At 47.6% G+C, this 25,000-nt stretch overlaps 9 protein-coding genes across 9 annotated transcripts; 5 read left to right on the plus strand and 4 right to left on the minus strand.

The window, feature by feature from the left end:
- Positions 1-299: 299 nt before the first annotated feature.
- Positions 300-1,802, plus strand: T069G_10568 (NACHT domain-containing protein; the record flags this gene model as incomplete). The annotated part of the gene is made up of 3 exons (XM_056177778.1): positions 300-486; positions 541-1,020; positions 1,066-1,802. The coding sequence occupies 3 exons, from the start codon at positions 300-302 to the stop codon at positions 1,800-1,802; spliced, it is 1,404 nt and encodes a 467-aa protein (XP_056024068.1).
- A 3,412-nt stretch (positions 1,803-5,214) lies between these two features.
- Positions 5,215-6,519, minus strand: T069G_10569 (indoleamine 2,3-dioxygenase domain-containing protein; the record flags this gene model as incomplete). Its single annotated transcript, XM_056177779.1, has 1 exon — positions 5,215-6,519. The coding sequence occupies one exon, from the start codon at positions 6,517-6,519 to the stop codon at positions 5,215-5,217; it is 1,305 nt and encodes a 434-aa protein (XP_056024069.1).
- A 1,779-nt stretch (positions 6,520-8,298) lies between these two features.
- Positions 8,299-9,436, plus strand: T069G_10570 (inosine-uridine preferring nucleoside hydrolase domain-containing protein; the record flags this gene model as incomplete). The annotated part of the gene is made up of 3 exons (XM_056177780.1): positions 8,299-8,377; positions 8,439-9,269; positions 9,312-9,436. 3 exons carry the CDS (start codon positions 8,299-8,301, stop codon positions 9,434-9,436), a joined length of 1,035 nt encoding a protein of 344 aa, XP_056024070.1.
- Positions 9,437-9,782: 346 nt separating this feature from the next.
- T069G_10571 (major facilitator superfamily domain-containing protein) lies at positions 9,783-11,932 on the minus strand (the record flags this gene model as incomplete). Its single annotated transcript, XM_056177781.1, has 7 exons — positions 9,783-10,284; positions 10,340-10,449; positions 10,506-11,014; positions 11,073-11,199; positions 11,277-11,564; positions 11,645-11,831; positions 11,916-11,932. 7 exons carry the CDS (start codon positions 11,930-11,932, stop codon positions 9,783-9,785), a joined length of 1,740 nt encoding a protein of 579 aa, XP_056024071.1.
- Positions 11,933-14,121: 2,189 nt separating this feature from the next.
- T069G_10572 (methyltransferase domain-containing protein) lies at positions 14,122-15,199 on the plus strand (the record flags this gene model as incomplete). The annotated part of the gene is made up of 4 exons (XM_056177782.1): positions 14,122-14,496; positions 14,578-14,681; positions 14,762-14,939; positions 15,017-15,199. The coding sequence occupies 4 exons, from the start codon at positions 14,122-14,124 to the stop codon at positions 15,197-15,199; spliced, it is 840 nt and encodes a 279-aa protein (XP_056024072.1).
- A 2,561-nt stretch (positions 15,200-17,760) lies between these two features.
- T069G_10573 (uncharacterized protein) lies at positions 17,761-18,927 on the plus strand (the record flags this gene model as incomplete). The annotated part of the gene is made up of 1 exon (XM_056177783.1): positions 17,761-18,927. One exon carries the CDS (start codon positions 17,761-17,763, stop codon positions 18,925-18,927), a length of 1,167 nt encoding a protein of 388 aa, XP_056024073.1.
- Positions 18,928-19,141: 214 nt separating this feature from the next.
- On the minus strand, positions 19,142-20,878 carry T069G_10574 (tRNA synthetase class II core domain (G, h, p, S and t) domain-containing protein; the record flags this gene model as incomplete). Its single annotated transcript, XM_056177784.1, has 2 exons — positions 19,142-20,384; positions 20,445-20,878. 2 exons carry the CDS (start codon positions 20,876-20,878, stop codon positions 19,142-19,144), a joined length of 1,677 nt encoding a protein of 558 aa, XP_056024074.1.
- A 644-nt stretch (positions 20,879-21,522) lies between these two features.
- T069G_10575 (TCP-1/cpn60 chaperonin family domain-containing protein) lies at positions 21,523-23,395 on the plus strand (the record flags this gene model as incomplete). The annotated part of the gene is made up of 3 exons (XM_056177785.1): positions 21,523-21,610; positions 21,664-21,749; positions 21,869-23,395. The coding sequence occupies 3 exons, from the start codon at positions 21,523-21,525 to the stop codon at positions 23,393-23,395; spliced, it is 1,701 nt and encodes a 566-aa protein (XP_056024075.1).
- Positions 23,396-23,914: 519 nt separating this feature from the next.
- Positions 23,915-24,851, minus strand: T069G_10576 (rieske [2Fe-2S] domain-containing protein; the record flags this gene model as incomplete). Its single annotated transcript, XM_056177786.1, has 3 exons — positions 23,915-24,247; positions 24,315-24,403; positions 24,572-24,851. 3 exons carry the CDS (start codon positions 24,849-24,851, stop codon positions 23,915-23,917), a joined length of 702 nt encoding a protein of 233 aa, XP_056024076.1.
- Between the last annotated feature and the right edge of the window lie 149 nt (positions 24,852-25,000).

Consider the following 25,000-nt stretch of genomic DNA (forward strand, 5'->3'; position numbering starts at 1 on the left):
CTTGGGCTCTTTGGCGCTTAAAAATTCAGCCGCATTAATACCCAGGCAAGGCAATCTTGAATCCCAAAATGTCTTTCCTTCGACCAGAAAGCTCTCTTGGATTTTGATCCGAGTTTCTCACGTTAGGCTTATTATTATGCAATATTATTTTTATATCTAGCTAAGTGTATTAACCCCAATTGCCAGAACAGACCATGTAAGCGACATAACTTTTTGTCTAGGTATATAGCTAACATAAAAGAAAGAAAGAAAATATCGGTTCCCAAACTTCCCTTTCGCTTTACATACCTGGGCCTATTATGGCAGCTACTAGTACGACAACCCGCAAAGCATTGCGCCCGACAAGTCGCGATGACTTCGAAATTGCAATCGTTTGTGCTAAAGACCTCGAATACGATGCTGTCTGTCTCTTAGTAGACGGTTTCTGGAATGAGGATGGTGATTCCTTCGGTCGAGCTATAGGAGATCCCAATACATATACGACAGGTTATATGGGAGGGTTTAATATTGTCGTTGTGCTTCTATGCAATTCGGGCAAAGTGGCTGCCGCAAGCACAGCAGCTAGCCTTCGATCGAGCTATCCTTGCATTAAGCTTCTATTGTTAATTGGAACTTGCGACGGTGTCCCAAATGCTATGGGCAAAGAATTACTGCTTGGAGATGTGGTTATTAGCGACACTGTTGTCCAATATGACCTAGGCCGCCGTTATCCGAATGGTTTCCGTGAACGGGATACCCTTGAGGATCGCCTTGGCCGGCCGGATAAGAATGTTCGGAATCTAGTCGCTATGTTCAAAACAGAAATGGGGTTGCAGCGCCTAGAGAAGAAAGTATCATCCTATCTAAGAAAGATTCAGGATATGGAAACTAAGGAACAGCGCCGGAAGAGACGCAGGGCCACTTACCAATATCCGGGTTCCACAAACGACATTCTTTTTAGATCGACTTATTATCACAAACACTACCGCTCGCCACAATGCATATGTGACGATCATAATGAGGCCGGAGATCCTGTATGTGGTAGGTCGAGAAGGACATGCTGCGAGCAAACTGGTTGCGATAAAGATCATCTGCTCCCTCGATTGCGCCTAGAGTACAAGAAGAAATTAGAAGATGACGGCGATGAGAAGGCCGCCCAACAGCCGTCTATTTTTGTCGGAAGATTTGGATCTGGAGACACAGACTTCAATTCGGCGATCGATCGCGACCACATTGCGCAGAAGCATAATATTATAGCTTTTGAGACAGAAGGTGCCGGAGTCTGGGACGAACTCTCCTGTATTATTATTAAAGGTGTGTCTACATACGGAGATGGTCATATTATGAGCGACCTGGAGGCGTGGGAGAATTTTGCCGCCGCAACAGCTGCATCCGCTGCAAGAGGCCTAATCGACTTTTACCCTCAAACGGATAGGTACCCATCCGTGGAGTCCAAGAATCAGACGGACATAGCCTTTAAGAGTCAGGCAGATATAATTTGTCTCAGGGACTTGTATATTACAAGCCCTCCGAATGATAGGATCCGTATCGAACAGACCAAGGGCGGTTTACTGATGGATGCCTTTGTCTGGATACTGCGGAATGAGGCATACAAACAGTGGTGTGAGGATCCTCAAACGTGTTTATTATGGATAAGAGGCGATCCTGGCAAAGGCAAGACTATGCTGCTATGCGGGATTATCGATCACTTACAAGATTTGACGCCTTCCACCAATTTGTACTACTTTTTCTATCAGGCAACGGATTCTCGTCTTAATAATGCCATCAGCCATACGCGGACTATTACACATGCTTATTTCTAAGCAGCCGCATTTAATATCATACGTCAGACACGAGTATGATAAATCTGGAAAATCTATATTTGAGGACTCAAATTCATGGATCGTCCTGTCGCGCATATTTTTTGCAATACTCAAAGACCCCTCTATAAGAGATTTGACATTTATAATTGATGCTCTCGATGAGTGTCTGACAGACTTAGCCGAGTTTCTTGAGTTGATACGACAAAGCTCCTCATCTTCTGGGATTAAATGGCTTGTCTCAAGCCGCAACGTGACAAACGTTCAAGATGTCCTATTAAAAACTGAGAATAAGTCAGTCATAAGCCTTGAAACCAACTCACAATTGGTATCGGCTGCTATAAGAACATATATCTACTATCAGGTACAACTTCTATCGAAAGAAAAACGATATCAGCAGGATAAGACAGATTCGATACAGGAATACCTCATCAACAATGCACATGGTACCTTTCTCTGGGTAGCTTTGGTCTGTGAGATGCTTAAAAAAGCTCCCTCATTCGATCGTCGCCCGAAACTAGCTGCATACCCTCCCGGGCTTGATAATATATACCAACGCATGATAGAGAAAGTTCTCGGTAGTGAATTCCACTGGGGTAGTCGAATTCTGGCCATCATCACCGTTGCTCGCCGACCACTAAGCATACAAGAGCTTGAAACCTTGACCTTTTCCCCTTCAAATGGTGATGATACGATGGAGTCTTTGGAGAATCGCTGGGAAGAAGCATTAGGATATTGCGGCAATTTCCTAACTAAAAGGAGAGGGATCGTCTATTTTATTCACCAATCCGCCAAAGACTTCATTATCAACAAGGCCTCTGCTAAATTATTTTCTGACGGTGTGCAGTGCATTAACAGGCACATATTCAAAGTCTCCATCTCAACAATGATGAACACGTTGAGGAGAGATATTTACGGTCTCACCAAACCTGGATTTCTCATGTATGATCTCACTGATCAGGATGTTCCAAGTCCTGATCCACTTGCCCCAGTCGGATACTGCTGTGTATATTGGATCGATCACTTTGCGGAATCAATTTCACATTCTAACGATGACATATGCCAAGAGCTCATATACAAATTCATTAAAGAGAAGTATATATATTGGCTGGAGTCTTTGAGTCTTCTTCGTAGCATGTATCACGGGCAAATGGGAATGCAGAAGCTGAATAGGCTTTTGGTGAGCTCATATATTTACTACTGAAAGAATGCCTGTACTGATCAGATTACTAGGCTGACACACAATGGCATGGACTAAAAGACCAAGTATGGGATGCTCGTCGATTCATCCAAATGTTTGGTAAAGCTATAGAGGATGCTCCTTTACAAGTTTACATATCTGCATTGCTCTTTAGTCCAACTGGGAGCATCACTCGTAAACAATTCAACGCGGAAGCCCCACCTTGGGCTCGAATCTGGCCGAATGTCACAAATTGGACCTCTTGTGTACAGAGACTAGACGGAGGTCGTCAAGCATGTTATGAAGTCTTGAGCGTGTCTGCCTGCTGTACCTGGTTGGCAGCTCTTGAGACCAAGAACCAAATGATCTGGACATGGGATATTGAGACAGGCAGAACATTATGCGGCATCGAACATCCATACAAAAAGCTTTTCTACGGATGGTTTAACTTTTCTCTACGGAACAACAATGAGTTGATCGTCTACAACGCTTGCCGGAACTTGCTGACGATCTGGGATATTATTTCAAGTAAAATTGTACGACAAATCGGACTTCCGCGTGGGAGAATAAATGCTATCTCATTGCTACCTTCTGCGCCTGATTTTCTTGGTATGATTTTTTATGCTGATAACGGAAAGATGATTTTTGGTCTTTGGAACACTCAGAAAGATGAAGACATGAAGACTACAATTTTATCTCTTGAAGGAGGCGTTAGGGATATTGCATTCTCGCCTATTAGCAACGATATACTTGCCATGAATGTCAATACACCGAATGGGCGACAACTTATTATCTACAGCATTGATACAGATAGTATCGTTCGCACATTCAACTTTGGTTGGATCAGCCGCGTCGCATTTTCCCCTAATGGTAAACATGTGGCCAGCTTTATTTTCTATGGGGGGAGTTTGCCTACGTGCACTTTACTTGATATTATGACGGGAGAAACCATATTAAAAATCGAACTACAAGGGATCCCAAGTGGAAACCCAGCATTTTCAAATGATGGGCGGCTGCTAGCAGTCGGATCTGAGAACTCGATCCAAATTTGGGATGTAGCGTCGCGTCAATGCTTGCAGAGGACCAAAGCGGCGTCTTATTGTCCAGTCTTTTCACCAAATGGAACAAACCAACTTTTTGGCGGCTCCAAGGGATCAATTGCGGTCGTAGAAATTGTTCAGCACGAAATGGTCTCGCTAGATTCGGATCCGTCCCATTCGAAGGAGAAGCGAATTTCGATTTCCCCCGATGGGAGAATGGTTGCGACATGGGATGCTGAAGTATTAAAAATCTGGAATACCGACTCTGCAGCGCACGTATTTGATATTCCTACTGGAGATAGTCATTGGCACTATGGGGCTTTATTTTCTCCTGATTCAGCAATGATAGCTCTTACATCGATGAATTCCGCTGCTGTTTGGGATATCTCTTCGAAAGACGCGAAGCGAATCTACTATCAAAACAAGCTGTTTGGAGCAAACCGCAATCCTAGAGTAACAGCCTTTTTTTTCAAAGGTCAATCAAGCTTGAGGGCCGAGGGGAAAGATAATATTTTGCGAGCTCAAGACAAGTACAATTATGCTATATATCCTTGCGGCTCATGGATTACCCTTGATTCAGAAAGACTTGTATGGCTTCCCCCTGAATATCGACCTGTGGGGAGAAAGTGGAATTGTAGTGTGCAGCGTAGCTGTGTTGCAATATCAAACGACTCAACGCCTCTTTTTATCTTGAAATTCTGTTGCGGTATGTGTCCCCGGCGAATGACACCCGATCGTGGGGCCATAACGGAATGCACATCAACTGCTCCGGAAAGGCACAAAAGTACCTTTACGTGGAACCCAAATGATGATTTTGACGTTCAGTTTTTGGATTGGTTTATTGGATAATGATATGATGGAGGCTAGGATTTATGAAGTTTTAGATGTCATGATAGTAAAAGATCATAGAAGGGGTGGTCTTTGTCAAAGATCTTTGGCCGCAATCCCAGAAGCATGAATGTAGTAAGAGAAAAGGGTTACGTGTATATTATAAATACCCTTGGGGGAAGAGGCTTGCATATATGAGCGCAAATAATGAGTCACTATTATTCCAAGTCAGAGGCAAGATCCTCATCGATGTCTTTATAAATATACCTGCTTCCTTCAAACTCTAGTTCTAACATTACCATCTCATCTGCCGAAATATTTAAGCTCAAGGTATCTAACTTATGCCTGAGTACTATAGTCGCTGCTTCTATTGAGATACACGCTCATCCAGTTTCTTGGCGTTGAATGTCTCGTCTCTAGTCTCTTTCAGAAAAGAAATTAACCGCGTACCTCCTGTTCCAATCATCGCATCATTCGCTGCATTCTCCATCCCATAGGACACTGGGCTGGCTAAATTTCGCCTAGATTCGCCCTTCAGCGGCTTTTTGGAAGGTAAAATAATGTATCTTGTCACAATCTGAATATGTATGGATCGAAACTCACAAAGTTGATCAGCGGCAGCCAGGTACGAGGACCGTAGCCTTTGGTGCTCCGCCGATGCAACTTCACCTTCCGGCAACATTGCCAGCTCGCGGATATTGCATGCTTCGGCAATATGCAAGAGAAATCGGCGATGTGGTCCCGGCATATAATCTCTAGCCTCATGGTGAAAGCTCTTCTGGTCGGTGGCGCAGTTGGAGTTGTGTTCGATGCCGAGAACGACGTCCAAGAGCTGTATGAGGCAGCTCTGCCCATTGCTGCCGCCCTGCAATTGCCGCCATTGGCCTTTACCCTCACCCTCGTCGTAAAAAACACCTCGAGGCAAGCCAGCGGCTCCCATATTCTTGCTGCCAGCCAAGAACGGCCTGACGCGATGATAGAAGATCATCGGGTCACACTTTTCGTACATTCTTTCTAATAGCATGCCTGCGGACTTAATAAATGATTTAATATCCTGGAGCTTGTCACTGATGACATTGTAGTTTCGTGTCTTGATGGCCTCCGTAGCACCGACAATAGTCTGTATGATACCACTGGCCTTGGCTTCCATGGCTACACTGATCAGTAGAAACCACGACTCAGATTCTGTCTCAGTGAACGTGAAGAGTGTGCTGAGATCTTCTGGCTCGGAAAAGTCTTCCCCCGAGCAACTGAAGTTCCAAAGACTAGCTGCTGTGTAAGTAAGAACCGGGGGGAGTTCCACATGTGCGGACACCGCTTGAAACGGTATTGTAATTTGAGGCGGTAAAACTTCCTCTGGGTTATCGCCAGCCCATATGTATGCATGCGTCATGTACGCCAGCATTACATATGCTCGGCGCCACTCAGGTTCTGTGCTCAGGCCATCTGTTGACAAAATAGAGAGTCGATTTATGGCGTCTCGCATCTCTCTATTTTCTATCAAAGTCCGTAGTTGTGCAGCAATGGTTTCCCAAGGCTCGTAGTATTTATCCGAGAGTTGCTTGCAAGGTTTTTCTTGAGGAAGGAAAGTATTCCGAGCGAGACTAAAGTCTCTCGTTTCCGCAAGTTGATTGCACTCTGAAGAGTCAAATACGATGGTGGGAGGTGACATGCTGGAAAACACTGTTGTTCTTTTCCACGCTGCGAGCAGATATGTTGAAAGAAAGATCATAGCATCTAGTAGAGTTATGGGTAATATGCATGAACAAGTAAAGCCATCCTCGAGCGAGATTGAAATCACCTCTTCATTTACTCCACACCAATCTCGGGGTACGAGCAATACGCCGAGTGCCTATGAATACCCAAAGTGTATGAGTGATTAATTGATCTTTATTATAGAAAAGTCAAATGATTGCTTATTTTATGTAATTCTTACTTGGTCTATGGTCGCTTCACTGGCGGACGAAAAGAAGTACTAGAACCCTTCACCCCAGCCAAAGCCTGTACATGTACCCTGAAATTACTCCAATCTAGCCAAATAAACGTCTACTACACCATGTATTTGCTGCTTATGTATTATCATTTCATCAATGAAGGAAGTGGCTAGCCAGCAGTCCAGGGCCATGTGAAGTTTGAGTCTTGAAACCAGTTGTGAAGGAAGGCCATTTATTCATTCCTATAGGTATTTATTTAAATAGCAAACACCTAGCTCTTTAAATATAGGCTACTTTCTACTATGATAGCCATTATTCTTAAGTATTTAGTATTATATCTACATTTCTCTACTATTTACTATTACATCTACATCTCTCTAGTATCAGCTACCGTAGGCTACCGTAGGTATACATAAAAATATTTACCGCTATAAATATATTTTGTCTAGTATTCGGTATCATTTGCAACACAGGGGGCTGGATAGCAAAATTAATTTGATCAATAGGCCTTCCTAAATAAGCAACAGAAATTGATTGCAAGGGTTCGCCATTGAGGTACGAGCCATGCGACACACCACTAAATGACTTTAGTACTTCATACGACAAGAAAAGGAATATAATATAAGTTACATGATATCATGTCGCTGAAGCTTTCTCTCTGAGATTCTCAGGGTCCAATGGGGCAAGTCTGCCGCCGCTGCATGATCTCATGGAGGGTGCCCACACTGGAGCATAACTGGATTTATGTGGCACTAAGTAGCTGAGCTACTGTAGTCTAGTTTTCAGAATCAAGCAGATGTGGAGCTTTGAGATAGAGCACTCTTAGATTGGATAACCCTGGATAAGTGCCTGTTTTCATCTCATTGTTAGTTGGAATATGTAGACACCCGGTGTCGCCTTTGGCGCTTTGCTTGCCATATTGGTCTAAACTCCACCGATGATTTGGTACTCCACCAGATGCAAGGGCTCAACTTGAAAGGGTGTATCTCGAATTGACTCCTCTACCGGCTTATATAGTTCAGTTGCTTGTCTCTAAGAAAAGTCAATTTTCTTATCATTGAATTGCTACCTGCCTTTGTTCAAGTTGGTTGCTTATAGTGTTGATTTACCATTGCCATCAAGATATCTACAGTACTCTTTCTCATACTTTTTTCTGACTCATTGAACAAAATGACTCCGAAGACCAGACTCATAATCGACACTGACCCCGGTAAACAGTTCGAGATGAATGACACACGGTTGAGAAGCGCTTAATTAACTATTTACAGGCGTTGACGATGTTATTGCCATGCTTTTGGCTTTCAACACCAATCCCGAGCTGCTCGAGGTCATGTTGATATCTGTTATACATGGAAATGTAGCTGTACGAAGGTGCGAGTGTTCAATCCCCCTACTTCCATTACCTACATCGCTGACTACTCAATAGATGACTCCGTAACGCGCTCGCTCTCTTCCATGTAATTGAAAAGGAGATAGAATGGCGCAAGTCAACAGAACGATCTGAAGGTTTCGAAGTCATGAAATCTCATAAGCCAATCGTGGCTCTAGGAGCGGATCGCCCACTACAAGACGAGATTGTCACCGCTGAGCATATCCGTGAGTGACAACTGTCCTACTCATAGTTACCAGATCAGACGGACTAATATAGGCTCTACAGATGGTGCGGACGGGTTGCACAATGTTCACAATACATACCCTCATCTGGCGCCTTCGGATGCCTGGAATGACCTTTTCGATGGCGACGCAGATGATTCGGCCAAACATGCAACCTACTCGCCTTTCTTTACGGCATCCAAGGCGCCTGCTCACAAGGAGATGCTCCGTATTCTGAAAGATAACCCTCTCGACACTATCAGTATCCTGGCCATGGGTCGACTAACCAATGTAGCCCTTGCAGCTGCCGAAGATCCTGAGACCTTTCTCAAGGTGAAAGAAGTCGTCATTATGGGCGGTGCTGTAAATGTTCCAGGAAACGTAACACCAGTCGCAGAGTTCAACACGTACGCTGATAGAGTTGCGGCGGCTCGACTCTATGCACTTACCTTGTTATTGCCTGTTTCCACCATGCCACCAGCATCCGAGAACTTTGCCAATCTGCCAGCTTATCCAGCTAAACTTAGTCGGCGCTTGAAGTTGACGCTCCTCCCATTGGATATCACCACTAGACACACCATCTCGAAGAATGTTCTCAACCAGCGTATCAAGCCTTTTATCGACGCCGGCAGTCCGCTTGCATTGTGGATCGCTCATTGTCTTAATGGAGCCATAGGCGGTGTCGCGGATATGGTTGGCTATGGCGTGGACGCAGGTTTCTCATTACATGATGTGTGTACGTTCTGGTACGCCATGACGCCAAATGATCCAGCATGGAAAATACCTGATACACCAGAGGATATTCGCATAAAAACAACCGGTCAATGGACTAAAGGCATATATATCATCGACAGTCGAAACAGGTCTCGCCAAGGCCAAGCAGTTTTAGCTGGCAGTGGGTCTAAACTTGTAGATGAAGGCGGTTTTATCACAGTAGAAGAAGGAGCAGGAGACCCAATGGGATGGTTGAGCCATACGAGAGGCAACAGGCTTAATCGAATTACTTCTTCGCCAGTTGAAGGTGTCTTTGACATCTGGATGGAAAAGGTTTTTGAGAACTAAGCGGGTGCCTCAGGTTATTGGATACGTATAAAGACAATTATGCAAGTTGGGATGTCAGTGAAGATTGGATTTGTCGGATGGATGGAAGCGATGTAAACAGTGTGGCAACAAGAATAGACACTCTGACGCGGGAAACCGTGGCTATGGCAATACAAAACGATATATCTAGTGAGACGACTGTATAGAAGCACTAGGCGTTTGTTGAAAAAGTGTACAAGTCTTAGAAAGAAAGTAGGCACCTGGTAGGTATGGATTAAAATCCGACTCATTTACTTCCATGTCCATCCTGTTATTTCTTTGTCAGGAAGAAAACTCCTGCTCGACGAAACCTTAAGAGGGCAACAGCTCATTTACTACAGCCCTTATTAGAAGATACTTCTTTGACGTTTTCTGCTGTCTTTGCATCGGTTGCATCTGCCTTGGCTGCTGGCTTTCCTCTCTTCACTGGGCTTACCCACTCCATAAATGCGTCCGGAATGGCGTTGAGGCATGCAAATATGACCGACAGAAGAAGAACATGACGAATAGCATTGTTGTAAGCTGTCAAAACGGCAGTTAAATACTGGGGAAACTTGGCTTCGATAAATGGTCGAAGGCTCGAGGCGCCAGTCTCAATGATGTCGCGTGAGTCGATTTCGGGGACCATCTTATGTAGTTGAGAGATGAGCTGATTCTGAAAGATATTTTCAGCTACAGAGAGGAAAATTGTACCTGCAAGAGTCTGAGTGAAAATAAGAGCAGAGGTAGAGAGAGCAATATCGGGGCCTTTGAAGACGGTTTGGGCGACCATGAGAGGCTGCTGAGCGCCGATACCAATACCAACGCCCATAATGATGAGAGATGGAACCCTGTGATGAAAGTTAGGATAAAGTGAGGATCAGATGGCGGCTCGAGATGACTGACCAAAGTCCAGTACTTGTATGGGGATCAAATGAGTAGATGAGGCCAGCCCCCACGGAAGATAGTATAGTTGACATGATCATGTTGGGAACAAAATAGCCGATACGAGTTGTCTGGTTCCCTGTTGTTAGCCTGTCGCTCCTTGAAAGACAACTTCCGTCCCACTTACTAGGAACCCTGAGGCTATAACAGCCAAAGATAGACCAGCGCTCATTGTTAGAAAGTAGATGCCCGACTTGTATGCCGAAACGCCCTTGACGGACTGAAACCAGATGGGAACGTAATAGTTGATGACAAAAAAAGCTGAGAATAGACAGAACATGTATATCATCCCAGAAGCCATGGACCTCTGCTTGACAATACGCAGTGGAAGCGTGGCCTTATCACCCTGCTTATATTGAATGAAAACCCACAGGATGAAGAGAACTGCGAAGAGGATAAGAAGAAGGATAATTCTCCAAGAATTCCAAAAATATTGGTTTCCACCCCATTGCAAGGCCAAGAGAAGGCAGATGACCCAAGGGATAAGTACCAAGGTACCGATGAGGTCGAATCGATCGAGAAACCCCTTAATTGTACCTTTCGTCTTGCGGATGGGGTCAGTGGGGATCTTTACAAGGAAAAGCACCGTCAGTAGGGTCACGGCGCCCAGTGGAAGGTTGATCCAGAAGCACCACCCTAAGTCATGAGAAGTCAGCTTGAAGTCCAAAGGATACGGTTTCATGTTTTTGCTTACTCCAAGTAACTTTGTCAGTGAAGACGCCTCCGAGTGTGGGCGAAGTGATTTGAGCGATGCCCACAGAGCCACCCATGGCGCCGGTGTATTTCGGACGTTTGTGCAATGGTAGACATCTCGAGAGAATCTAGTTTTATTGTTATATATCAACAAATTATTGAATCGAAAAGCAACGACGTGTCTTGAATAATATTTGGGACTTACAATAAGAGTTCCAGAAACGATCCCTGCACCTCCTATTCCCGCCACTGCTCTTCCTACAATCAGAGCGACCGAGCTCGGCGCCGTAGCGCATACAATGGATCCAACTTCAAATATGAGCAGCGCAGTGAGAAATACCCATTTTACTGGAAACTCTGCATAAAGCTTGCCGAAGAAGAGTTGGAAGCAGCAATTGGTCAGGAGGTATGCGGAGCCGTACCAGCCCACATCGTCGAGGGAGTTGAAGTCGCTGGTTATTTTAGGAATAGCAGTAGCAACAACGGTACGATCCTGAAGACATGGTGTAAGTAAGCTATGCCATTTAGGAGAAGAACAGAGGCAATTCGGAGGATTGAAACGGGGAGACGCACGAGGCCGACGCAAAGGGCAGCAAGAAAGAGGCCCACAAAGAGAATGATCAAGTTAATACCACTGGGATAGTCAGTTGCAGGAGGTGTCGGAGTAGCATCAGATGCTTTTTCGACATCTTGGGCAGAGTTCTCTTTGGGCTTGCTGTCGGCTTGAGGGTTTGTCTGGGGAGAGCTAACGTTGGGATCTCTGTGGTTTGTGTGATTAGTCGGAATAGTGAACATTAGCATAGCTATACATGCTAATACTAGGTAATTATAGATTAGTTCTTACTCTTGAGATTTCTCCATTGTTTTTTCAGTTGATGCTCAATGCTTCGTGCCTTGTATGCAAACGAGATTGGAGGTATAAACTCTCTCTCGAAACGTTCTGCAGAGAAAACCCGTTTGAATGAAGAACGAATCTTGATCTAACCATGATGGAAATCCGAAATATTGTCATTTTATGTTGATTAAGCTATGATGCCAAGCTTTACGGCTCCGGACGTGTTGAGGGAGAGCATCCGGAGCACGGGAATTAAAATGCGGACCGGCACCGGGCAGCGCGACATGTTGTTTACTACGGACGCAGCGACACATGAATGAGTATTGATGTCAAATAACATCTTTATTTCCGTATGGTGCATTTTTTATGAGACAATTCTCTTTTATACATAAGATGAAGCTTGTATTTACATCTATTCTGCTACACTTATGGATGAAGGGATGGCATCCTTCCGCCCCACTTGGCCCATTGACCCAAGCTTCAATTACATGAGGTATGAATACAACAAGCAGAAGGGGAGGAAAAAATTTGTGTTTTACAATTGAAAATTAAATGAGCATCTTGTTCGCATATTCTGAGATTTCCAGGCGCGGACCATCAATACTCGGTGCTACTACTTCATTGTCATCTCTAGTCAACCTACCTGTAGGTACATAGCAGTACAGCCTCGACTATGGGGCAGTTTCAGATCGAGATTTACACCGCGGAAAGCATCCTTGGTCCTTTTTCGCTTTTACTCCTCCTTGTGTATTTCAATCTGAATCAATTTCCTTCCAAAATTTATCACCCATCTCCAAGAAAATATGGTATATGCATCCTGAATCTCACCAAAGGCTGGTCAACGCATCGCATTAGAGCATGGCGCATTATGTAACGCAGCCTTAAGTGCACGGCCCCTTAATTTCATCGTTGCAAACGCAAGGGATCTAACGAATCTACTCTGTATACCTCTCTGCTACCTACTTACTACCTTATACATCAATTATCTTCGGAAGTGCACGGGAAAAAAAGAAGGCCAATATGGCTGACCATTATTGCCATATCTGTTACGTGGAGTTTAATCTCTAAACCCAACTCCATTTACATTTGGAGATGAAACACAACTGGTGCACTCTCTGTGGCAAACGACAATTCAATAACCAAAACGAACTTACAATTCACCAACTTAGCCAACATCCTTTCTGTGAGATCTGTCGAAAGTACTTCTTAAGTCAGTCTAATTTTAAAAATGTATGTTAGTTCCTTATACCCTATACTCCATAGCCTAGATCTCGACCATTTCTGGCAGCTTCTCTACCAGCACAATCTCATTCATTACACTAAAGATGTTGAATGCCCTGGATGCCCTCGAAACTTCGCCACGGACTCTGCCATGGTGCTACATATGGAGGTCGGTAATTGTCCATCGGGAATTAATACCGAAAAGATGGAAATGATCGCAGGCCATTGTCATTTATGGCCAAGATTCCTCGACAGGAAAAAAGAATTCCCGTACGGATGCCCAACTTGTGGCGAACGTTTTAGATTCATGAGTGGTCTTTTGCAGCATGCTGAGAGCGCGCGGTGCGATGAGAATCTGGATGATGGCCCATTGGCAACATTTCTTCGTTTCCTTAGAGCACGCTTTAGCTAAGAGGCCATAATTCAATGAATATCTTTGCGATCTGGTGGAGGCGGCGCGGTAAATAAATACGCGGTTGGTTGCCCTTCGCGCTGTACAAGCTATATTCACGCGATTTATGAACCTTTATGTTGGCCTCCGACAGGAACTCATATTAAAGTCGTCATCGGTAGACGCATTTCTACCCTCCAGCTTCAATATTAGTGCACTCCGTGTTATCTATCCATTGTGTTGGCCAGAAGCAAAGATTCGGTGTTATTCCAATCCGTGCAGGTACCCAGTGTTGGTACTAGCGCTGCAACTCAATCCCAATGCAGGCGTCAGGTTTATTTTCATTGGTGTACGCATGCGAAGCCTAAAACGCTGCATCGCCGATTGACTCATCCGGTGAAGTGAAAATTCAGTGAGAGAGCTGCAAGTACAATGCTTCAGGTTGTAATATGAGATACTGTGCCCACGATGCAACGAAGCGACCTTCTTTTCTTTCTTTTCCTTCCCCCTTTCATCAATTCATTTAGATTTATTGTTGACTTCGAATTCTTGGAAAATTGGCAAAATTAAATAGGGAAAGAAAAAAAGAAGGTTCTGCGCACAATGTCGGCTCCCCATCTCAGTAAAGAAGCTCTCTCCACATGGGAAGTCAATGCCGAATTCTGGAACTCTGGCGTCGGCGAGCACGGCAATAAATACTGGAAACAGCTTCAAGAACCGTCTCTCCAGCGCCTCCTTGCCCCCAGCTTCAGCAAGCAGGGCTGCACGGCTTTGGAGTTGGCTACTGGCAATGGTCTTTGTGCTCGCTGGCTCGCGGACAACGGCGCTGCTAGCATCATCGCCACAGATGGCACTTTCGGCATGCTAGAGCAGGCTAAGAAGTACGAGAATGCGGATCGAGATGGCAAAATATCTTTTAGCAAGCTGGACGTGACCGATGCGAACGACTTTGAGCCCCTCGTGGAAAAAGCTGCCGAGGTGATACTCTAAAGTCATTTGTTTTGTTTCTCGTTCTGGCAATATTTATGCATTGGCTAACCGCCATAATTATGTCTAAAGATTGGCGGTTTCGATATTGTCCTCATGAACATGGCGATCATGGACGTCGCCACTCTTGATCCTCTCGCAGACGCGCTTCCGAAACTACTCAGGAAGGACGGCGTGTAAGTCACCGCCATGCCCATCTAGTTCTTCCTATTCTGAAAAGAGCAAACTCGGTCCTAACATTTACTCTACAATTCAGTTTCGTAGCCACCATCCTCCACCCAGTCTTCTTCACATCCACCTATTCCCGCAACATCGAAATCACATTCGACCCCTTGACCGGCGAGCAACACATCATCCGTAGCAAAGTTATCAAGGAATACCTCCACGTCAAGCCATCTAAAGGCGTTTTCATTGTGGGACAGCCTACAAAACAGGTGAGCTGGAGCTTGTGGCAAATAACCACCTACTGTCGACTTAAGTGAGAGTGTAAGTGGCTGACAGAAAGTAATAGTATTACTTCCACCGCCCTCTCCATGAACTATTCGCCGTCTTCTTCAAGAGAGGCCTGGCATTGGATGCACTTGAAGAGCCTAGTTTTACCGAAGAAGATGCTGTCCCGGAGAGAGTGGAGGCTTCATGCAACTTTCCACAACTGCCGGCTATCCTGTCATTCCGATTTAAAAGATCAGCTTAGGTTCATGTGGCGGGCTCAGAACCTTCACATCTTATCAAGACTGTGGGTAAGTAGAATAGATCTGAAGAAGTGAATCAAGCTGTAAGACTTAATGCACGCATGTACAGCAGAAAATGATTGATATGGAGAAATATCTATTAAAAGAAGAAGATTTTGTCTGCAAAATAGTCCGACCCAAAAATGATAAGCGCATTGTCAGTCATAATAAAATCGCCTACTTATAATAATCTCTCAATCCTTTCCGTTCTTTGATCTGGATATGCCCCAGGAACTATGTTCGGTACCCTATCCGGGTTTGTTGCTGTCCGAATAAACGCTTCCAAATAACCTGCCCTCTCAAAATTAAGATTCGGTGTATCGCTCTGCAACATCAGAAACTGGAGCGCGCAAGGTAATTCTCGTCGTAAAGTCCCTTCTCCATCCATGTCTATACTTCTAGGTCGTGATTCCAGGCGCTGAAGCTCCAACACCATCTTTTCTCCGTTCCACAAATGCGACTCTGCGGCGTCTGTATTCCCGTTCATGATTTCAAAGATGACAAAGAATAAGGAGCATAGAATGGCTGGTCGTAGGCTCTCTTGAGAAGTGCTTGTCTCTCTTATGAACTGAAGAGCACGGCCGTAATGCCACAAGGCTTTCTCATAATGATTGCATCCCACACCAACTGCTGACTGGGCATATATGAGGGTGAGGACAGCGAGATTAGCGGATTGAACGGCGACGTCGTTTTGTATTAGCATTGGGACGTTTTCTTGCCAAAACCGGGCATCGAAAACCGTGTTGCCTTGGAGATGCTGGTCTGAGTTGAGTGAGTTGAGATTTGCGTGCGGTTCTCTGTCTCTCGCTGGGCTTCTGGCATCAGAAAAGAGTAGTCCCAGCCCTTGATTCGCCGGACAATGAGGATTGTTTGTATTCATGGTCGGATGAGAAGAGGAACTGCTTTCCATCTTATCCGATATTGTCACTGTATCCAATGGCTTCCTGATACAATAGGTGCAGCGGCAGATGTCTCCAGAGGAAGAAGAAATTGAGGATTTGTCAGACAAAGGTTTGTACTGTATCTTTGCTCAATCTTTCGTCATGTTTGCTTCGGTAATCGGCGTTGGGGAGAAAAAAAATAGAAGGAGAAGGAGAAATAGACGAAGCCAGCTGAACTCAGATAGACGGTAATTGAGATGCACGTGGAATGTCTCACATACTTCGCGTTCCGGAAATTACTCCTCAAGGGAGAGTTGATGCCAAGACGTCAGGCTTAAAGGTACTACCAAGATCTGTTGAGATGCGTCAAGGGACCTGTGAGATGTAGTAATGTCCTGGGTATTACAAACTGATGGATACTCAGCATATCATCCAATTGGGCGCATGTCCTACATTACAAATTGAATCTAAAGTAAAGTATAGACAATAGTTCTATTTTGCTTTATTTATTACCTTACGAATTATGAATCGTGGACGGCGTTTGTGTCTATTACTATTGCATGTGTCAAAGCCTGCTGCTACTAATAAATATTCTGGGGTAATACCGCCGTGGTTGTACATGCATGAGGTAAGAGGTATACGTTCCAAGCAGCCTCTCATGTAATCGGCACTGTAGAATCTCAAACATGATATGGGGCCATTTGTTGAATTTGCGTATTACTACCTGTACCCCGAGTTGGAGTACTGAGCTGCTACGAACAAATCACGTAGACCGACATGGGTAACTTTTTGCGATTCTTAGTACCTGTAACTCAGAATTCTTTCTACATCTCAATGCCAGCATCTTCCGCAAGAACATAAAGGGGGAAATAAGAGGAAACAAACAGGTAAATATAATAAAAACTAACGGCAAACCAATGTCAAGTAATATGGAATACGTGAATGGGCGAGCTTGCATGTGATGATCAAATTCATCAGAGCGAAAGCCGCCGTTTGCCGCCTGAGACTTACATCACACAACTCGCCACAATTTGCGAAAAGCAAAAGAGAAAAGTCAAAGTGAAAGAAGAATAAGAAATAGAAAGAGAAAAACAGGATAAAGTCATGTATCCTGTCATATTTTCCCCCCAAGTTTCTCATAAGGCACAGAATTACAACAACTGAGTTTCCTGTACCTTGACTAACAAAGCCTCTCCCGCGCCGTTGCCGATTCTGGCTCGCCGGTTCGGACCCTGAAAAGGCGGGGTATCTGCAGCAGTTTTCATACCTAAGGTAGTTGGACGTTGGATCTCAAGTCTACGTAAATTGAGGCGCCATCAGTTGACATGAGACTCTTCTGTTTATAGAATATAGACTTTTACTACTTTTTTCATTATTTGTCATGTTTTTTTGTAGTACAAGCACTTAGTTAGTGGTGATATGAGGCATTGCCTTGCTTACATGACCCAGGTCAAGATGGGGACAAAAGAGACTAAGAGAGTTAGCATGGTCGTTCGCCGATGACTCTAAACACCTTGCTACATACGGCAACGAAACTATCCTCTGTCGATATTACCTGCGATCTTACAGCCTTGGAGTATTGCAGTATTACACAAGCAAAAAGACAAACCTTAGTAGTGTTCCAGAAACTCCAGCCGCCCATCATGTCATCCTCAGCCTCGGCCTCATCCCTCCCATCCTCTTCCTCCCCCACCATCATCCTCACCAATCCCACCCCTCAAGAACGCACCCGAACCTGGCTCTACAACCAGACCGAATGGGGCAACAGCCTCACCGTCCCGGACTATCTCGAGCGCGAAGAGTATCTTCTCTCCATCCCTCTCGCCCGCAACGGCGGCATCACCAACTGGATCCTCACAGACGACGCCGCCGCCCCGGTCAACGGTGAGCGTCCCGTCCTGGCCGCCTGCGAAACCCTGCGCAAGCGAGCCCTCGTGAGAAACCGCGATGGCAGCGTCCAAGATGTATTCGCCTACGGCATCGCCAGCGTCTTCACTCACAAGGAGTTCCGTGGCCGGGGGTATGCCGGCAAGATGATTGAGCTGCTGCGCGGATACATGGCGGCTCAGCAGCGGGAAATTGGCGAGCCGGCGTTTTCAGTCCTGTTTTCTGACATTGGGAGAGTATTCTATGCGAAGCACGGGTGGCTGCCCCTGGAAAACACCCAGATCGAGTTCCGCGTCAGACAAACTGCTGCAGAGCTTGATACGTCGTCTGTTACCCTTATTCAAGAAGAGCATCTGACTGAATTGGCTGAGCGAGACGAAGCTCTCATCCGCAAGGAAATAGCCAAGCCCAACGCCGTCGATGCCTCCAAGTTCCGTGTTGCCGTCATCCCAGACATCGATGCCCTTCAATGGCATTTTTACCGCGAGGCATTCATCTGCAACGCCGCCTTTGGCCGCAAGCCCACCGTCCACGGCGCCCTCTACACCTCTCCCTCAACCGGCTCCCGAGTATGGGGTCTTTTCGAGCGGAATCACTACGGCGGTCCAGATCAACCAGAGAAGAACCTCTTGAGCTTCCTCAGATTCGTCATTGAGGACGAGAGCATCTCAGACGAGGAGCTATCCACAGCTGTTGTAGGAATCTTCCGCGCTGCAGAGAAGGAAGCCAAGGATTGGGCCTGCTCAAAGGTTGAGATCTGGAATCCCCTCGAAAGAGTAAGGAAGGCTGCTGAGGCTGCCACCGAATTCCAGACTACGTTTGTCGTTAGACAAGACAAGAACCTAGCCAGTTTGAATTGGTTCGGCGAGGGCGCTACCGAAGACATAGACTGGGTTGTCAATGAGAGATTCGAGTGGTGCTAGTAGGATAAAACTGAACATAGATGTACAAGATACATAGAGTCACTGGAAAAAAACAAGCGAACAAGAAAATCAAGATCATTAACGTCATTTAATAAATTTATCCCTCTGTAGTCCCCTTGTGAATATCAAACCGTTTAGCAAATCACAAGTGGGAGACATAAAACCACTTTTTACACAAATAACTCCTTCTATGCACCATTTCTTTACCAAAGATTTAGTAGCTTCTACCAAACATGGTCCAGAACTGAGCCTTGCGCTGGCACTCAGGGCTAAGACAATCCGTCTCGCCGGCAACAACACCCTCAGGCTGCTCGAAAGGAATACACAAACTCTTCATGCCCATGGAGGGGAGCTTCTGGCTCTCGGGGACGTCAGGCTGGGTGTCCTCACGAGTGGTCAGCTCCTTGATGCGGTCCTCGCACTTGCCATCGCCACAGAAGGGAATCAGGACAACGTTCTTGTCATCCAGAGCGGGAAGGACATCCTCCCACTTGGTAATCTGCAGGCGGTGCTCACGGAACGACTTTTCGGCCTTGGCATACATATCCGACTGAATAGTCTCCAGGAGCTCAGGAACCTTGGTAGCGACATCGGCAATGGGGATGGTACCCTTCTCGCCGGTATCACGTCGGGCCCAGCTGACAACCTCCTTGGCAGCATCCTTGGGGCCAAACTCAATTCGCAGAGGAACACCCTTGAGCTCCCAGTCGTTGAACTTCCAGGCAGGAGTGTAACCCTCTCTCCAATCAGACTCAGCACGGACACCAGCCTTCTTCAGGGTATCCCGGATGCCATCCAGCTGCTCTTCGTGCTTCTTCCTGTCCTCGGGGGTAGTGCTCTTGTTGATACCAACGGGGATCAGGATGGTCTGAGTCTTGGCAATTCGGGGAGGAAGGACAAGACCCTTGTCGTCACCGTGCACCATGATCATGACACCAATGACACGGGTGGACAGACCCCAAGAGTTCTGCCAGACGTGGATGTGAGAGCCCTTGTTGGCAGGGTCTTCAACAGTGATGTCGAACATTTTGCTGAAGTTCTGGCCCAAGCAGTGGGACGTGGCACCCTGGATACCACGGCCATTGGAAGGAATGTAGCCCTCGACGGTGGTTGTGTAGTAACCACCGGCGAACTTCTCGTTCTCAGTCTTGCGACCTCGAACAACGGGAACAGCCAGAAGCTGCTCATAGACACCAGCGTACAGCTCCAGAATCTCCAAAACCTCCTTTCCGGCAAGCTCCTCGGTCAGGTGGGCAGTGTGGCCCTCCTGCCAGAGGAATTCTCTTGTTCGGAGGAAAGGGGTGGTCTGCTTAGCCTCCCATCGAACAACCGAGTTCCACTGGTTCAGTCGAAGGGGAAGGTCTCGGTGGCTGCGAATCCACTTGGCGTAGTAAGGGTACATGACAGCCTCAGACGTGGGACGAATCGCGACGGGAACTTCGAGATCCTTGTCACCGCTGTATAGGGGTTAGTCAATGATTGTGTCAGGAACGAATATCCAGGTAATGAATACGTACGCCTTGGTCACCCAAGCCAATTCAGGAGCAAAGCCCTCGACGTGGTCCTTCTCCTTCTCCAGGGACTTGGAGGAGAGGAACATGGGGAAGCTGGTCTCCTCGACGCCCATCAGCTCAATGCGGTCCTGGAACCACTTTCGGATGACGTTCCAGATGTGCATTGACAGAGGGCGCAGGACGAAGAAACCAGAGATTTCCTGGTAGTATTCGACCATCTCGCCCTTGAGAACGACCTCCTGGTACCATGCTGGGAAGTTCTCTGCCTTGGTGACGGTGATTCCAATGATGTCGTCGGTCTTCTTTCCGCCCACGACGGGGAGAGCAGCCTGCTTAGCGGCCTTTGCAGCCTTGTCGGCAGCCATCTTGGCCTGCTTCTCGGCCTTCTTGAGGGCGCTCTTGGAGGGCTCCTTGGGGGGTTCGGCGGCGTTCTCCATGGTGTAACTGTTGTTTCTGATAAATGTCAGAAGAGGCTCGAGATGAGAGGGATCGCTGTAACTGTAGAGTCTGTTGAATATCGATATTGAAAGTGTCAATACATACCTTTTATCGCACTACAAAGAGCTTGCCTTCAATACAACAAACGACACGTCGGAATCCTGAGTCACTGTGCAGTGCAAGATGCGCAACGAGAGGGAGTCAGTCGGCCGAAAAAAGAGAGTCACGAGAGGCTCAATTCCAGGCCTTTGCTCTGCCCCGCTATCAGTTTGTCCCTCCTCAGAAAGGAGGGGCAGCACAGGACAAATTTCACGTCCACGGTCCCCTGAGCGCCACCCAATCAGGGCTTGCAGCGCTAGGAATTTGGGGCTTGGAGGGGCTACCAGCGCTGTTGGAGCACTATTGGAGTCTGTTTGGCAGCCCCGGAGCTGGAACAATCTGTGCTTCCGACAAAAAAGTCGAGGGGCAGCGGGACAAGTGCCGCCATTACTGAGCTTCGCAGCTTTGGCTAGGTAAGCCAGGGTAGACAGTCAAGGCAGAAACTTGTCGAATCCTCGAGCCTCCACTCCTTTCCCTTATTCTCGATATCCCATTCACAGCGACTGTTAGGCGGCTTGTATCATATCACAGCACTGCTTCAGCCATGGCAGCACTCTTCGAGCAGCCCCGGAACGGGACCCTTTTCCTCGGTGGCCAGAAGATTTCAGGATCCGATATTCGAGACCAAAATGGTGCGTTGGGCTGCTGTCGATGACTTGGACGAGTCGGTTACTGACGGGCGCAGTTCTGGCAACACAAGCCATCGCCAACGTGGTGAAGAGCTCTTTTGGCCCCAGTGGTCTTGACAAGATGATGGTGGACGACATTGGCGTGAGTACATACACCGACTGCCCCTCGATTGAGACGACTGGAGCCCTTTGCCCCTATTCCCGATGCGAAGCGATTAGGACATGAACCACGACAGCTTGCTTACTATCTATTGCAAACAGGACGTTACGGTAACAAACGACGGTGCTACAATCCTTACCCTCCTCGACGTCGAAGATCCCGCCGGAAAGATCTTGGTGGACCTGGCCCAGCAGCAGGATAAGGAGGTTGGCGATGGCACAACATCAGTTGTCCTGATCGCCGCCGAGCTGCTCCGAAGGGGCAACGAGCTGATGAAGAACCGCATCCACCCCACCACCATCATCACCGGCTACAGACTGGCCCTACGAGAGGCGATCAAGTACCTGAACGAGAACGTCAGCATCAAGGTCGACAACCTCGGCCGGGAATCACTCCTCAACATTGCCAAGACCTCCATGTCCAGCAAGATCATTGGTGCTGATTCCGACTTCTTTGCCGATCTGGTTGTCGATGCCATTCAGGCGGTCAAGACAACCAACAACAAGAACGAGTCCAAATATCCCGTCAAGGCCGTCAACCTGCTCAAGGCTCACGGCAAGAGCGCTCTCGAGTCAGTCCTGGTCAAGGGCTATGCCTTGAACTGCACAGTTGCTTCTCAGGCCATGCCTACCCGTATTCAGGATGCCAAGATTGCCATCCTGGACATGAACCTGCAAAAGGAGAGAATGAAGCTCGGCGTCCAGATCACGGTCGATGACCCTCAGCAGCTGGAGGCTATCCGTGCTAGAGAATCTGGCATGATCATTGAGAGGGTAGAAATGATCCTCAAGGCTGGCGCCAACGTCATCCTTACTACCAAGGGTATCGACGACATGGTCCTGAAGATGATGGTTGAGAAGGGCGCCATGGGTGTCAGAAGATGCAAGAAGGACGACCTGAGACGAATTGCTAAGGCCACCGGCGGTACTCTCCTGAGCACACTCTCTGACCTGAACGGCGACGAGAAGTTTGACCCTTCATACCTGGGACACGCCGAGGAAGTCTTCCAGGAGCGCATCTCGGACGACGAGTGCATTCTGATCAAGGGCACCAAGGCCCATTCCTCCGCCTCCGTCATCCTGCGAGGACCCAACGAATACTCCCTCGACGAGATTGAGCGATCAGTTCACGACTCTCTCTGCGCCGTCAAGAGGACGCTAGAAAGCGGCAGCATCGTCCCCGGCGGCGGCGCCGTCGAGACCGCCCTGCACATCTACCTCGAGGAGTTCGCCGGCACCGTCGGATCCCGCGAGCAGCTGGCCATTGGCGAGTTCGCCCAGTCCCTGCTCGTCATCCCCAAGACGCTCGCCGTCAACGCCGCCAAGGACGCCGCAGAGCTCGTCGCCCAGCTGCGCTCCAGGCACGCCCTGTCACAGCGCGTCCAGGAGGGCGACGCCAACGAGGACGAGAAGTCGATTGCCAAGAAGAAGAGCTACAAGAACTACGGCCTGGACCTCACCAAGGGCAAGGTCGTGGACGAGATTAAGCTCGGCGTGCTGGAGCCCACGATTAGCAAGGTTCGGCAGCTGAAGAGTGCGGTCGAGGCTTGTATCAGCATTATGCGTATCGACACGCTGATCAAACTGGATCCGGAGCAGAGCGCGGAGGATGATGGCCATGGACACTAATCTTCGGGTGGGAGAGAAAATGGGTATGAAGAATAGACAAAAGAAATTTAAAATACTCAGTCTATAATATCTTTTTGGCTACAAGCCAAATTTTGTTCTTTTTGCTTCACTCTTTTAGTTTTGCTCCCTGTCTCATTCTGTGATGAAATCCTCGGTACGCCCCCACTAATATGTTTTGAAGAGCACTTCTTCTTTTGTAAAACGTTTTTATTTATACAATGCTGCACGTCTAAGAAACAAGGAGTTTGTGTGTCCCATTCCCAGCATCATGAGACACCATTCTTCCATTTCCTCATTCCACCTCCCATCCCGCCGATAGACTTGACCGCCCAGAGAGAATCTATGTTTTTTTGTAATTCCGAGACGAATTATGTATTTTTGTCCGGGAGCTGTCTCATCTTTCACCCATTTTAGTTCCCAAGACTCCTCCCCCCTGATACTGTTACATCGTTTGTGACAGGACAGTTTCCCCCCCTCTCTTTTGTTTCCCCCGATTCTTTATACATGGATTCGCGATTCTTAACCAATGACAAGCTTGTCATCCTCGGGGAAGTCGTACTCGGGAATCTCCAGGTTGAGAGGCGCAGGGCCCTTTCGTATCCGGCCAGAGATGTCGTAGTGGGAGCCGTGGCAGGGGCAGAACCAGCCACCAAAGTCACCGGCCTCGCCAATGGGGACACAACCCAAGTGGGTGCAGACGCCCAGCATGACCAGCCACTCGGGGCGCTTGACACGGTCCTCGTCGGACTGGGGGTCTCGGAGGGAGGCGACGTTGACTTTGTTGGCCTGGTCGATCTCGTCCTGGGTTCGGTGACGGACGAAGACGGGCTTGCCTCGCCACTTGATGATGACCTGGGGGGCAGGGGGTTAGTCAAATGCGGCTCTTTCTTTGCGAATAGAGTTCGTCGAGTATGCTCACGTTCTTGCCCTCGGGGATGGTGTTGAGGTCAACCTCGACCTTGGCCATGGCCAAAACGTCGGCAGAGGCAGACATGTTCAGGAGGAATTCTGCAGCACCCCACGTGTTAGCCTCGTGCATGAAAACGACCCAATTGCTCAATTCCAAGTCCCTCGAGCTCCAATGGCCTCGCATCAGCCAATTCCAGCTCATCCACAGCACCAATTCCCATCTTCAATCCGTTTCCCCCCCTCCCCCACACAAACAAGCAAACCCACCTTGAACAGTGCTCTTGGCTCCAGCAGCAGTAATAGCACCCATCGTGCCAACCGCAAAGTACGAGAAGAGCTTGTTGGAGGTCTCGCTGCCCTTGGACATGTATTTGCTAAAGTCGGGGATCTTGCTGCCCTTGGACTCGCCCTTGAAGGGGCTGGTGTAGGAAGCCGCTCCGGGAGCATCAGCCTGGCGCACGGCCGACGAGCTCAGCGCGCGCACGGCAGGCTTGGCCACGGCCGACGAGCGCAGGCACAGGCGGGAAGCGGTAGCGAGAGGCGCCATGGTTGAAGGTTCGAGGGCGAAGGTCGAGGTGGTGAGAGTTGAGGTCTTTTCGCCTTGCTTGGCTCTCTCGGGCTAACAGGTGTGATGGATTGCCGAAAGTTTTGGGATCCGGTTTTTCTGGTCGTGGCCTGAGTTCTGAGGCTGCCATG

Source organism: Trichoderma breve (assembly GCF_028502605.1).
Source record: "Trichoderma breve strain T069 chromosome 7 map unlocalized scaffold00007, whole genome shotgun sequence".
NCBI classification, from domain to species: Eukaryota; Fungi; Ascomycota; class Sordariomycetes; order Hypocreales; family Hypocreaceae; genus Trichoderma; species Trichoderma breve.